The sequence below is a fragment of the Heterodontus francisci genome, chromosome 17 (assembly GCF_036365525.1).
Source record: "Heterodontus francisci isolate sHetFra1 chromosome 17, sHetFra1.hap1, whole genome shotgun sequence".
Lineage (NCBI taxonomy): Eukaryota > Metazoa > Chordata > Chondrichthyes > Heterodontiformes > Heterodontidae > Heterodontus > Heterodontus francisci.
In genome coordinates this window covers 26,974,579-26,988,934 of record NC_090387.1, presented here as the reverse complement: position 1 = coordinate 26,988,934, position 14,356 = coordinate 26,974,579, and the positions used below count along the sequence as shown (strand labels likewise).

Here is a 14,356-nt window from a genome sequence, read left to right as displayed (position 1 = left end):
ATATTCTCTGCAGCTTGCAGAAACAACGAATGGTAACTAATTCTTCCAATGTGTGCTGCAATCCAATAAATAATCTGTGGTTGCGGATGCTCAGTTTTTTGAGTATAATAAAGACAAGGTTGATAAATTTATAGATACTCGGAATTAAGGGTTGTGGGCATAGTGCCGAAGCTGGAATTGAGGTTAGACATCAGCCATGATGGTGCTGAATGGTGGAGCAAGCTCGCAGGGTGGAATGGCCTACTCCTGCTCCTATTTCTAATAGTTTTATAATCCTTCATATGTTGTCTGATCATTCGTGGCTGTGAATTGAAATCATTGCATAGCCTGTAGAAGGACATATTATTCAACCTGTTGAATTTAATTGCATTTCTGCACTGAAGAAAGCTGTTGAAGTTTCACTACAATCAATGGATATTTCAGAGGATGTTGCAGTGATTCTGTTTCATCGTACTTAACATTCAAAATTGGTCAAAGCATCCTCTTGGAGTCCTGATCACACCAATAGTGCGATTAATTCATAGTATTGTTTTGCAGATGGATGTATTTGAATGATCAGTCGCTGTGCATCCCTACAAGCTCTTCTTTTGTATATGGCGCTGTGCCTATTGGTGCCAGCATTTATGTTGTTGGAGATTTGGACACAGGTGAGTGCCTGGTAATTAAATGTTTGGTTTAGACCTATTTTTCTAAAGACAGAATAGTATGTTGGTATTGCAACATCCTATGTTACAAAGTGGTAGGACGTGGCTTCTAAACTATGATTCTTTTCACGCTGTTCCTATACATTCAAAATCTAGACCAAGCTGTCAGAGAACTGCTGAACAGAGGTTAAGTGCTTCTGGAGAAAGGAATAAGGAAAACTTGCTGTCACTTTTATCCACCTCTCAGCAGCCAAAGGAAGGGGTTGATGGAAGTTGATGTTGTATATACTTAAAAGTAGCATTGCTTAATATAATTCATTTAAAAATTGGACTTTGGGGCTTATTTTTAATTTAACTGTAAAATACATTTGACTGTAGATAAAGGCTATTTTCAGATAATTAGCTTGGAAAATGAGAATTTGTACAGTAGTACAGTTTATGAAGACTTGCATAATTACCACAAAAGAGCCTCCATCGTAAATATTCTCTCGTTTTATGTGACAAAAATTTCTATTTTAATGGATTTTAACTATAGTTATTTTTGGAGAACATTTGCTTCACCATGAAGTCAGTGAACCCCCTCCAGTGGTGCCTGAAAAAGCAATACCTAACATCTTTTCTTCATTACCTCCAGGCACACAATATGACTTTGTCAGAGAATTTCGCAGAAGTACAGGAACCTGGCATCACACCAAGCCATTACTCCCTTCAGACCTCCGACGAACAGGCTGCGCAGCTCTACGTATTGCAAATTGCAAGCTTTTCAAGCTACAGTTACAGCAAGGTCTTTTTCGCATACGCATTCCCTCTGTTGGACCAAGTGGACCATAATGCCAATGGTCAGTGGTGATTGCAATTGGGAACAAAACATTATATATCACATAATGGGGGATAATCTTGCAAAGTCTGATATGTTATCTTCGTTGCAGATTGGTAATGGTTAAAAATGTATCCTACAAGGGCAACTTAATGTCACACACATTTTAATGTGAACCAGGGAAATTCTGCTTTTTCCCTTATTTTCTGAAGGCTCAGCTATGGTATTTCTAACTAGAATTAAAATTGCAAGACATTAATGGATGGTAAAACCAAATCTTCAGCTTTCTAATATAAAGTAATCTGAAATCAATATTTAGTAGATACATATCTTATAGAAATGCTGTTTGAAAAATGCAAAGCTGATGTAGATTTCTGGAGATAGTTACTATCCCAGTGAGAATGAATTCTGTTCTAATGTAAAAGTTCTAATGTAAACTGTAAAGTCAGTTTTATTTTTTCACTACGTTAAACAATAGTTCTAATACAAAATGTTGCATTAATTATTAACTTATCTTTTGTAGCTCAGGCTTGTAAAAGCAAAAACAAAATTAAACTTCAAAACCAGCGGCCAAAAGTGGCTATATTTTACATATGCACTGCAGGGCACCTAAAATCCACACTTCAGTGATGGAACTGATGGGCGATAGAAATGGCTCCAGAAAACCTAGATTGGCAACCTGTTATTTCTGAAAAGGATAGCTGTAATATTGAAGTGTTTGGCTGTCACAGAGTGGGATAAGGTTGCTACTGTTAGAATTATATCGGTTATTAAGTTACTGACTTACTCCTGAGTTTCAAAACAATATTCAAGTTCAATAGGTAGCAAGCTCAAAATAAATAGTGGATCTCTTGGAGAAAGTTACAACTCTGCTGTAAAGCTTCATACTGCATCCTGAAGTAGAAGCAGTTCGTATTTGTTATATAAACAAGACTATTGCTTTTTTCCAACCGCCAGTTAAATAACATTACATGTAATGTTTAATGCTATGGATGATTACACTTACTATTTCCACGAAATATATTTGACGTGAAACTACACGTTATGAACAGCAGCACTGAAGGGTGGAAACCTACACTGCTATCACAGAAGCTTCTCTCCTAGCACATTAATGTACTTAAAGCTTTCATCTGACTTTTTTTTATCATTTTAATTACCTGTTTAAGGCATGGTCTAAGCAAAGTACACAATGAGCTATAGGATACCTCTGCCCTCCAGAATTATCTATCTAGTTCCCTCTGTCCTGTCACCTCACCAGCCTCCCCACCCCATTTTGCTTTCAAGAACCTAGACAAAATTCTTCTTTACCCATGTCTTCAGCTCCCTATCCTACCCTCTTTATTTATTTCCACCATGAACCTTTCCTCTTTATTGTAAAGTGAACTGAGACAACTTTCTGAATGTAAGAAGCACTATATAAATACAAGTTGTTGTGATATTAGACTCATGGTGCTGACAGTAACTCAGCGGCATGTTATCTGGCGACCCCACTCATGTTGAAATTGCATTGTTTAGCTTTTTATCGTGTATCCTCTGCTTTATCTGTGTAGGTTGTAAATTTGTGATGCTTTACCAGTTCAAGTCTTTCAGATTTCACACACAAGTGTTGCAAATAGGATTATTGTTGAATAATAGTGGCTTATGCATTCCAAACTATAACATAGTGGTGGAGTCAAGTACCAGGATTGCTGTTTTGTATTGAATGTTTTATCATTTGAGTTCACAGTTCAGGTTGGGTTCACTTGCACAAAATTGTATTGGGTGATGAGAAGAGAATGTCTTTTTTTTGTAGTACGTTATCTGGATATTCACTCGTATTCATTCTGTGCAATACCCTCAATGAGTGAATGACGAGGCATTTGATGGTCTCATATGTAAATCATTGGTGTAGTTCATTCATATTAACCTCTAAGGCTCCATTGCAGGCTGACAAGCATTTCGTGTTTTTTATTAATTTTTCCTCATCTTTTGCTTCTCTCCTGAATATGTTGGCTTGTGCTAGGATATAGTTCATTCGTTCCTTGCAGCCTTCTGGTACTTTGGCTAAGATATAAAGTGAGATGCTGAATTCCGATTTGTGAGAGCTAAGCCAGGGCATGTAAGCAGCTTAATAGATCATGCAAAGCATGAAATCCAAGCTTGCCCCTGTCCACATTCAGTGTTGATGCACACTCTAGTGCCTGTACGCACACCTTATAGTAAGTGTCAATGGCTACTGATTAAGACTGTCAACCCACTGAATTTAACTTTGTTTATCTCTGGCAATAATTGGGGGGGGGGTGTGGTGGGCTGCGAGGGGAAAGCAGAGAGCAATTGTACTGTCTTTATTTATTGTCTCAGCTAAGATCAGCTAATTTCGCACAGATCAAGAATTGAATTTGGCACTTTTCAATTCTTTATGGTTAAATGCCACATTTTTATCTATGCATTGCACTATTGAGAGTGCTTGTTTGTTTATGCGGAATAAACATTTTTGCTTCATGGCCTCTTTTGCCTCACTGGTGTTCACATAGGATCACTATCCTCCATACAATAGAAGCCAGTGATTTTGCACCAGCTTAGGTGATCTTTTATCGAATGCAGAAGCAAAATGATGGTAGTTTGTTGTTTGAAAGTCTAAGTTGAATTAGTGTTGTAAGTACAATTAGATGTGGAGCTCCCAGTGCGACGTTTAGACATGCAGACCTGATTGCAGTTGGCCTCAGTGTGCCTGGGCCACAAAGGAAATGAAACCACGCTGCTTTCTAGCCCTTTGAATAAGCTCCAGTAATCTTTTGGAAGTGTGCCTTTGGATTACATGCTTGCAAGAATCAGGCATAACTCTGGTGGTCTCCATGGTGAAATGGTTCACTGCTTTTTATTGCATAGCCTCGTAATTGAGGTACCAAAGGGTCACCAGCATCTGTTGAACCTTTCTTCATTATGAATCGCCACCTTCAGTAGGAGAGAAATAAGAGGAAAATTGAAGGAGACGTATGCATTATTGTCTAAGTAAACTTTGAGTGCTTTCTTTATTGTGTTTTGAAGGTGTTTATTGACTTAGTGGTTAAACATTAATGCATAAAACAACAATTTTACATTAAAATCTGAGAGACTATTACTAGGTAAATTTTGTGGTAAAGTACCACAAAATTCATTGCTATATACTATGCTATCATTATTTAAGGGTACTTACTCTTGCTCTAATCGTGAAATGGCTAAGTTAGCCACTAAAATGGCTAACTAGGGTTTCACATCATAGCAGCATGGTGGGGCAGAGTGACATGAACCATCCACATGTTCCACCCTGCTGGGTATTATGCCATAATATGGTTTACCCAATATGATTTCTCACAACAGAATTATTTGCCTTTTTAACTGTTTTTCTAGTTTAAATATGTTAAAAGATTATTGAAGCAGGCCAAGGGTACATCCAGCAGGAGATGAATATACCTACTTCTTCTGTGACTGGGTAAATTATTTTAATACAGTGATAAAATGTGGTGACTGTTTCCTAGTCATTAGAGGAGAGGTCTTTGTTTAAGTTGAATTTGGATGTGGAAGTTTTGAGAAGTTCTGTAAGGTGGCAACTTTCAGTACCAGAGATTTGGGTCAGCGCGTTTAACTCCTGCTATACTGCATATGTGCTACAGTTTCCTGTTAATTCAGTTTTATTCTTTGCATTAAAAAAAAATCTGGTTATCCAGTAATTTGCATTCATAAAACCCAAAGTAGTGTATGTAGACTGTATTTATAATATGTGCATTTCTCCATTCCACAGTCTTTTTTGTTCCTGTTTATAAAATTGAAAGTACAAAATTTGTTGAAGATCTTCATTCCTTTCCTTTGCCCTCCAAAAATATATTGTCACTGTTAGTGTTACTTTAGGGTGACAAAATCAATGTAAACAGGCAAAGCTGTTTACTCAACTTGCCGTTGTGTAGTAATCAAAGAATTCGTAGAAAATGTTTGTTATATATTTATAATTGTTTTTTGAATATTCATATTAGATATTAACCTTTAAATCTCTGGCATTAATTTCATCAATTTCCACACAATCTTGCTAGTCACAAATTTAGAAAGATTTGAATTTCACTCAATCTAATGAAACTGACCCACGACATTCCTGTAGAATTGTCAAATTATGAAACTGTCTGGGAGCATTTGTTAATTATTTGAGGGTTTTGTTTTCGCATCTGTTCCAGATGTTTAGTGCAGTAACATTCAAAAGCATTTATACTTATTCTTTAAAGTCCATCCTTTCCCTCCCTTCCATGTGTGCAATAGGAGAACTAAACTTTAGATCTGAGTTACAGCAACTTAATTTAGGGTTTGCTGTATTTATATAGATTTCGTATTTGCCTTACATTATGTGGTGAGATATCTGTATGCATTATTGTCTATTAACATACCAGCAAAAAATATTGCATCAGTCTCCACACTATCCCATAAAATGATTGCAGCAATAGTTTGAACAAGGAAGAGTAAATCATTTACCCGTATCAAGCTTCAGAACTGTACTTTCTGCTGAATTATTTCAGCCAATGGAACACATATTGGTGTTTTAGATGCTGATAAATATGTGTTCATAAACTACTCCACCTATTTTCCCTGAAAAAGCAGTAATTCTCAACTCTTGGGTTTCAGCAATGAGCCTTGGCAAGTTTAACTAATCTTGAATTGCAGTGAAATATCTGGTTACTCATGGGAAATGGGCATAATGCCCTGCTTTATCAACAAACATCTTCAAGTACTTCAGCTCTTGAAGTTACAGGTGTATACAATCTTTTCCCAAAAACTGCCAGTATGTTAATCACTTCCAAATTGTTACATGCGCCACCAATGTAGGGGAAATGAAAGAGTGGGATGTAAAAATACTTCTTCTGAAAGATCTCCAAATCACTGGAAGGTAATGTGTTACTGATGTGTCGACATTCCATGTATTGTTCTTAACTGCTATTGATATAAAATTGGAATCTATATTGACAGCATTATGGATCATAGTGGCCCAAATGGTTTATGGAAAAACTTTGCTAGTAAAATGCAAAATGATTATTTTTTGATTAGCAAAACACCAGTATCCTCCTAATTAAAGGTCTCATTTTATTGAAGCCACAATCCTCCAATTAAGAAAAAAACTCCTTCAAATTGGATTTAAAATTTAACAATCTTATGAAAAAGGACCTCGAGGACAAAATAAATATGGGAAATGCAATTATCATGTTTGTGCAGCAGGAGATATTCTGTTGTGATCAAAGTTATTTTGTTGTAGGTACTTGCTGCTTCATTTTTGTTGAAGAGCATAACATTTTTCATCCTCTTTGCCTGTTCAATTTCAAATAGAATACATTCTAGATTAACAGTTGTATCTTGTATATCTTTAGCTGTTAATTATTAAATATACTGCCAATTTACATTGCAGTGACATAAAACTCTATACAAATATCTACATGACAATGGTAAAACAGCAAAGTTAATCATTAAATCACTCATACTTCCACTTTAACCAGTTAAACCAAAATTAATTAACTACATGGCATTGGGCACACGGCATATCTAGAAAATGGGCATACAGAGATTCTTGTAACCGTTCCTTTATTTAAAAAAAAAAATTAGCAACAGACAATAACTCAACAAAAATTGCGATACAAACATAAAGCTGTTACTTTATTTGCATATAGAACTGGTAGGTGGTAATCTTAATTTGGAATAGTTCAGGTTTTGCACAATGGGATACCAGACAAATGGGCAAATAGCCTTCTGCTCTAATTTGAACTATTAAATACTCAAGATTATAAAAACTAATTTTTGAATTATATTTGGCTCTACGAAAGCATTTTTATCTGGAAAGAAGCAGTTTGGTTGTGATTTTAAAATTCACTGTTTGCTTTGGTGGACCTTTTATGATTAGGCTTAAGTTGTTCCAGTTCATTGAAACTCTTTGGGCCATACATATTTTGGTAAATAACTTTTTGCAGAGACCATAACTTGAGTTGAAATGGGTTTTCCTACATTGTTGAGTACAGCCATTTTTAAATGTAACTCTGCATTAATCACAAAGGACTTTCTCTTACTTTTAAATGAAATGGATCAAGTCCCAAAACCATCAAAATCTTTTTTCATTAAGTGAATTGCAGAGCAAATGTTTTGGACAGTTCCACATCTGAACGCATCTGTTGCATTCAATGTGACAATGGTCTTTAATGTTTGTATCCTGTAGATTAGAATGTAGCTAAGAATGCCTTGAACAAAGGGTGATGTGTCCAAGAAGCGATATGTAACTACAACCATAAAAATATTAGTTGTAGCTTTGTTGATATTTGGCAACAACATTTTTAGTAAAGTTATTACAAAAAAATGGAGGGAGCAGTATGTATGAAATTGATACACCCTTCCCCTAATTCCTATCAACCATTCCTATAAATGAGCACTTGACATCTCCAGGGATCTATCTTAACATGAGCTCGGCAGTAGTTGGCAAATTTTTATTTAGTAGAACTCTGGTGTCTATGCTAATGCACTGTGCCTGCCGGATTTTACAATGGCTCAGGGTCTGTTTCAATCTTGGATACATACTTGCAACCTAAATGCCTTTCCAGGATGTGCCGCATTGATTTGATGATAATTTGGAAGAATAAATTTTTTCACCAGAGTAATGCATAAAACTTTCTCATATTACCATAGACTGACATGCTGCTACCTCCAGATGTTTCTGTTGCCTCCTTTAAATTCAACATGAAGCTTGCCAACAACAGAAGCAAGTTTGGATGGTACGGTCAGCCATATCTTTTGGCTCGTTTAGTCCACCCCTGCAGGTGCATTGATGCAGTTTTGGACTGGCTCGCTTAGACTTAGACAGCTGTTACTGGTCCAGCCACTATTTAATATATCCTACAATATAAGCAAATATTCATTAGGCAGTTCTCTATTGTAAATGAATAAAATCAACTAATACTGGTGCTTGGGGTGTCTTAGATGTCGCAATGATGCTGTTTCACCTCATCCTTTGCACCATGGGACAGAATGGATCATAAGTTATTAGTATTCAGCCCTATGAGTTTACCCAGTACCTGAACCAGATAGTACCTGTAAAGTCAAGAGGATTCTTAATTTTAATCCATGATCTGTACCATGTTAGCTAATCATGGGGCAACAGTGCTACAGTTGTCCTCCGTACCCCTAGGTTAGCAAGGGGAAATCAGCCAGGTTTCTCACTTCTGATCGCTGCTGAAAACATGCTTGTGTGATCATCAGATGATTCTGGTTCAGCGGTGTTGTCTATTGGAAGAATAGTTTGCCAATACATACTGTCAGTGAATCATTCACGAATAATTGCCATTTGAATTGAGGTACCAGAAGGCAAATGGTGCCTATGAAAATGCAGCCCAGCAGGAAGTCGACTGCTTCAGGAAAGTTGGGGCAAAAATTTGCATAGTGGTTAGCAGGGGAAATTTACTTGCATCAGCAATGCTAAACTTAATCAGTGTAACACTCTGCTTAAAACTTGTTTAAAAGTTCTCATGAGAGAAGTGACTGATGTGAAACCCAAAGCTTGTGCAACTTGATTGTGGTTAGATCTCGTATTTGCAGAATTTAATCTCTGGTGCTCGTCACTGAACTGAGCAATTTCCACTTTCTGTCAGCTCGTGCACTTTGGTGAAATGCAACCTTTACAAAATGACATCCCAGCTATGTCTCTCAGAGCACACAGTATCCTAGCGTAACTACTATCTGTACCAAATTTAGATGAGTTTCCCAAATTCGTTCATAATGTTAGTACTACCACAGTACCAAAACTCTGCCATTAGTACTTTTAAAATAATAATTTACAAACGTTCCAAAGAAAAGGACAAATATATTCTTCGGAATTTTTTATATTTTCAACTAATATATAAATGCATATATGTATTCACAAACTCTGCTGATATAGGGTGGGAGCTAGGAATGGGATAATGATACAAGGGAAAAAACAGTTTAAAAAAGCCTCTGGTCCATCTAGTCTGTCCCATACAATTATGATGCATTGTGTATCACAATAAATAACTCCACCCCACCTAAAAGCCACGCAGTCTCCTGGGAGAGGCAAATATATAATATACCGTTTCCATAAATTGTAACATTCCACCATTATCATTGGATATATACCAGCATGAACTGTGATTCATACAAAATTTATAACATAGCAGAATTGCACTTAATTTTGGAAAAAAAAGTAAATGCCTTGTACAACAAGAATATAGATTTTTTTATTTTTTTAATGGACCTTAGATTGCAGTTATTTTCTAGCCTAGTACTTGTTTCTTATGGCATGGCTGATCATTGATTTGCACAATATTTCCCTATAGCTTTTTTTAAACTGTTTTTTCCCTTGTATCATTATCCCATTCCTAGCTCCCACCCTATATCATCTCTGCTAAAACAAGCAACTTATCCCAAGCCTCTTAGTGATATTCTTGAGCTAGCTGTTAAGAATGCAAGCGTAACACATTGCTGAACCCATCAGTGGAAAGTGTATTATCTGAGATTAATAACTCTGGAATCATGAGGAGTACCCACCTTTTCCAACACCATCTTTTGCCTGGGGATGTTTTTTTGAGCTTCATTCCCTGGGTACATTTGTGAACTTAAACCCAATTTTATCTTTGCTGTTGTATCAAGCTGATACTACAGTTCAGCACTTAGATTTGAACCCATTGTATAAGAACAGAATTGGTGGTTGGGCTGTACTGTACTTTTTGTATTTTTGATCTTTGCATGCATCCGCACTGCACCTCCTGTGTTGGAATAATTAACAATTTTCTACGCAGAGAGGGGAATGGCAGTCTCATTGTGCGCCAATGACCAGTGTTAATTTTCAAAGGTGGTGGTGGTTAGTCCTTTCCTTTTGCATTTTTGATGTGCTAGTAATTAACTTTCTGAATATTTTATAATTACATTTTGTTATAACAGGATTGTGCTACTGAATTATTTAAAACATAAATTCTGAATGGAACGATAATAGCACACTAATTTTAAGTGTCCATTATAAGTTAGTAAATGTCTAGTGGAAATAGTACTCAAAAATATAATTGTTTAAATATTGTAAATGATGTGTTTTATGAAGAGTGCTAATATTTTGGTAAAGTTGTAAGTACAGAACTTTAGCAAATGTATAAATCTTTGGTAACAATGAAGCTGTAAAAAGTGACAGAGTGGGCTAACTATTGTAAGTATTTCATGTGGGATATAAATTAGCATAGCATCTCTGATTATTCTGAATTATTATACTTCATTTAAAAAGAGTCAGAAGTAGCGGAGATGAAAAATATAAGCTCATGAATACAAGAAATCTATCGATGCATAGTGGGCTTTTTTTTTTTAAACTATAAATACATTACATTGCATGTGCCAATACTTTCTTTATTTTGCTCATTATATCCATTAACAGCTTCCATTCAGTTATTGTGTGTATGGTAATTCCAGTACTGTGGTATATGAGACTTGATCTTATTTTGTGTTAACAACCATTTGTGTTTCATTATTAAGTTTCAGAAATAAATCTGCAAAGTTAAAGTGGCTTATCAAAACTTTCGAAGTACTTTAGACAGTTGGAATACAAGCTGGGGCAATGGGTAAATAAACTACTATCTGTAGAAGTAGAAATACCTGTTATGTTTGCATCCCTTCAGCAGCAATTAACCACTTAAGCTTAAATGTTAAGTTTCACTCGTGGAAAGTACATGATGGAGTAAATGGAAGAAAAGGGAATCCAGAAGGCCTTAATATCCGTTAAGCTACAGAACCAAGCCCCCGCCCCAGTGAATCACTTCAGGTTTGCACTTTTCAGTCATCCCCATAAATGAATAATGTTTTCGAATAGATATAGCTTTACATTTAAAGATAAAATATAAAATAATCTGGCATGTTGTTGCTACGTGAAAAGTAGTTTTCTTTGAGTGATCGGTATTGTAGCAATCAAGTCTGTTTAGTTGATTTGTGATACCATCCTCACTTGAGGTTCAACATGTGATGTAATCCAGAATTTAATCCAGAGTGGATTTTTAGGAAGTGTATCAATAATTACTCACTGTACCCTTAAATAGTCTTCCAACTTTAACCCTTGAAGCAAAACCAGATACTCTGCTTTGTTGAAATGAGCTAAGATTGAAACCTCTGAAGTAAGGCCTAATTTGAACTTCTGGATCCCATTGTTCCCACTGTCCTTGTATTGATTGGCATCTGAAATGCAAGTAAAGATGTACAGACAGCAGAGATCACAAATTAAAATCAATGTTCTCACTTAAAAATGGCTCCATATAATCATCACTGCCATCGCCCCCAACCTCTGTAATCTCCTCTAGCCATAGATTCAGACTGATACCCTTCAGCGCTCAGACTCTAAACTCCTGTGCATTTCTTCCCTTTTCTCTGCCCTATTGACCAGTGGCACATTGTCAGCTGTCTCGGCCCTACTCTTTGAATCTAACTTCACAATGCTACTTCATCCCTTCCTTTAAAAGCCTTACCAAAACCTACATTTTCTTTCTAGTTTTTCGTCAGCTTCCTTAACCTCCTACTATTGCTCATGTTTGTTTAACCTCCATGCAGTTCCTTGAGATATGTTCTTAGAAATTGCTATATAAATGTACAATGTGGGAACACAGATTAGCACCTGTAATTCTGTCCAATGTAACTATTGATCCTGGCCACATTGGAATGAAGGACCATGCAGAGAGATCAAGTGTTATTTACAGAGAGAGAAATAGAGAAAATTATAGAAGGATTATCATCTCTGGGCCACTCTTGCACTTTTAACAATTGATCTCTGTGAGACATTACTGGAGGCCAGGGAGCTGGTAATTTTACACTCAGGGATGGTGTGTGTAACACAGAAACTCAAAGAAAATGAAGTAACTTTCTAAAGAGTTTTGGCATTATTTTTCAGACCCCACCCACAAAGATGAAAAAACAATGGCGACAGACTGCTTTTAATAAAGTTTAAATTTTAATGTGCTTTGTTGAAATTGGGGCAAGAATTAAACTATGGTGTTTCAGAAAGGATTTAGTGTAATATTACCATTTTGCCTTACTTGAATGTTAATATTTTTTCTTATTTTGATTGGTGTTAACAAACTCGTACACAAGTTGTAATATTGTTATCCAGCAATTTGAGAAATGTGGCTGGCTAAAATTTGGTTGAGAGTTCTAGTCAATCTTTAACCCGCACATGCTATCAATACTAGTGTTATATATGGTTCACAAATTGTTGTGTAAATTATGTGTAAGACTGATGTGCTTCTGCTGTTTAACCATAATTCAAAACATTTGAGTGAACACATCTAGTTTCACATTAAATTTGGTGGTTTCAATACTAAATGTACAAATGTTTGAGATTGGTGGGGAGGGGGGGTGGCGGCGGGTGTGCAGCAGAGAGAAGATTGCATGATGTCCAGTTCTAAGCTTTTGAGCCAGAAGCTCAGTTTTCTGTCTAAACTATACATATTTGTATTTTTGACTCTATGTGGCAAGTACAATGGTTACTCATGTTTATTATTCCTCACTGACAACTGCCCTTAATTGGCTATGTTCACATTGGTTTTTTTCTTAAAACATGTTCTGTACAACTGTATTAAATGTGATGGAAGTGGAACTTGTTTTAAATGGAGCAAAATTTTGAAATGTTGAGTCAAAGTTGGTGTTATTTTTCAGACTGGCCATATTTGTTGCAATGTATTAAGCAAAGCACGACAAAAATATAATTTTTTCAGGTGACTATGTAAATGTTAATTTTCAAAGTGTTGGAAGTACTCTTTTTCTGTACATTATAAATATTAAACTGTTTTGAGCTGAGCAAAAACTGGTTAAATTACTGCAATTAGCATTTGGATTGCACCAACTGAATTTTTATTCACTTGAACAAATTAAATGTAATTAATTTATCTTATGTTAACAAAACTGGTTGAGTCTGCTTGCCTTTATGTATTAGGGTGTATTGAGACTTGAAATAAAAGCTATTTTATCAGAAATAGGGGCTTATGCTTAGTTGAACCCCCTTATGTAACTTTGACAAACACAACACTAATAAAACTGGTGGAAGTAAACTGGTGTCAAAAGAATATCAATCTACTGGAACTAGTATTTTCTTCAAGTTTCTGTTTTTAGGCCACAAATGATTTTAGTTTTTTTGTTCTGGTTTAACTTTTGAAAGGAGAACAGAAGAGTCTGCCTTCCACCACAGCCAAACGCAGCATCCTCAGTCGGTTACTTCCAACATTTAAAATGTATTTGAGACAGATCCATGCGGCTATTTGAATGTTTTTTGGGTGAGAAAAAATAGCACACTTTCTAAATGCTTTTATTTGAACGAGATATAATGTAAAGTCACAGAATTAAATTTAATAACACTAATATTGTCTATTGATGGCTATTGAGTACAGATGGGAAAACATTAATCCACAAATATATATTCATTGTAATTGAAATTCATTAATATATTTCCAATAGGTTGGTATGGAATATCATTACATGAATGTGGAAATCTAAAATCACATTTATGAAACTGTTCACTAGTGTCATTCAAATGTACTACAATCATTCATTGTTATATATATCATTTACAAATACATGCTTTGCTTAGTGCATTCAAAATAGATTCAAGCAGTACTGAGTGGATAAGGCATGGATATGGTTCCATGAGCATCAGTGCCCCTCCAGGCCTACAGACTAATTACCTGAGACACTTTTGTTTCTGAACAACAAAGGTATTGAAAAGAATACAGAGATTTATAGTGTTCATGTTTTTATTTCAGAACAAATTGATTCTCAGCCCGATTGCCTCGTAGGTGCTACCAACAGAACTAATAAAACAAAATACAGACCAGAAAGTTCCAGGTTCATATTCCCAGTCATTTTTAGCTGATCATAGCTAAAGAGGTGA

General features: G+C 35.8%; 1 protein-coding gene across 1 annotated transcript in view; it reads left to right on the top strand.

Annotated features, from left to right (window-relative positions):
- The window catches only part of gan (gigaxonin), a 123,616-nt gene extending 110,110 nt beyond the window's left edge, over nucleotides 1-13,506 (top strand). The window contains exons 10-11 of the mRNA XM_068049183.1: nucleotides 538-647; nucleotides 1,279-13,506. Coding sequence (XP_067905284.1) covers nucleotides 538-647; nucleotides 1,279-1,475 — 307 coding nt within the window. The 3' untranslated portion in view covers nucleotides 1,476-13,506. The remainder of the gene's footprint in view (nucleotides 1-537; nucleotides 648-1,278) is intronic.
- Nucleotides 13,507-14,356: the final 850 nt, after the last annotated feature.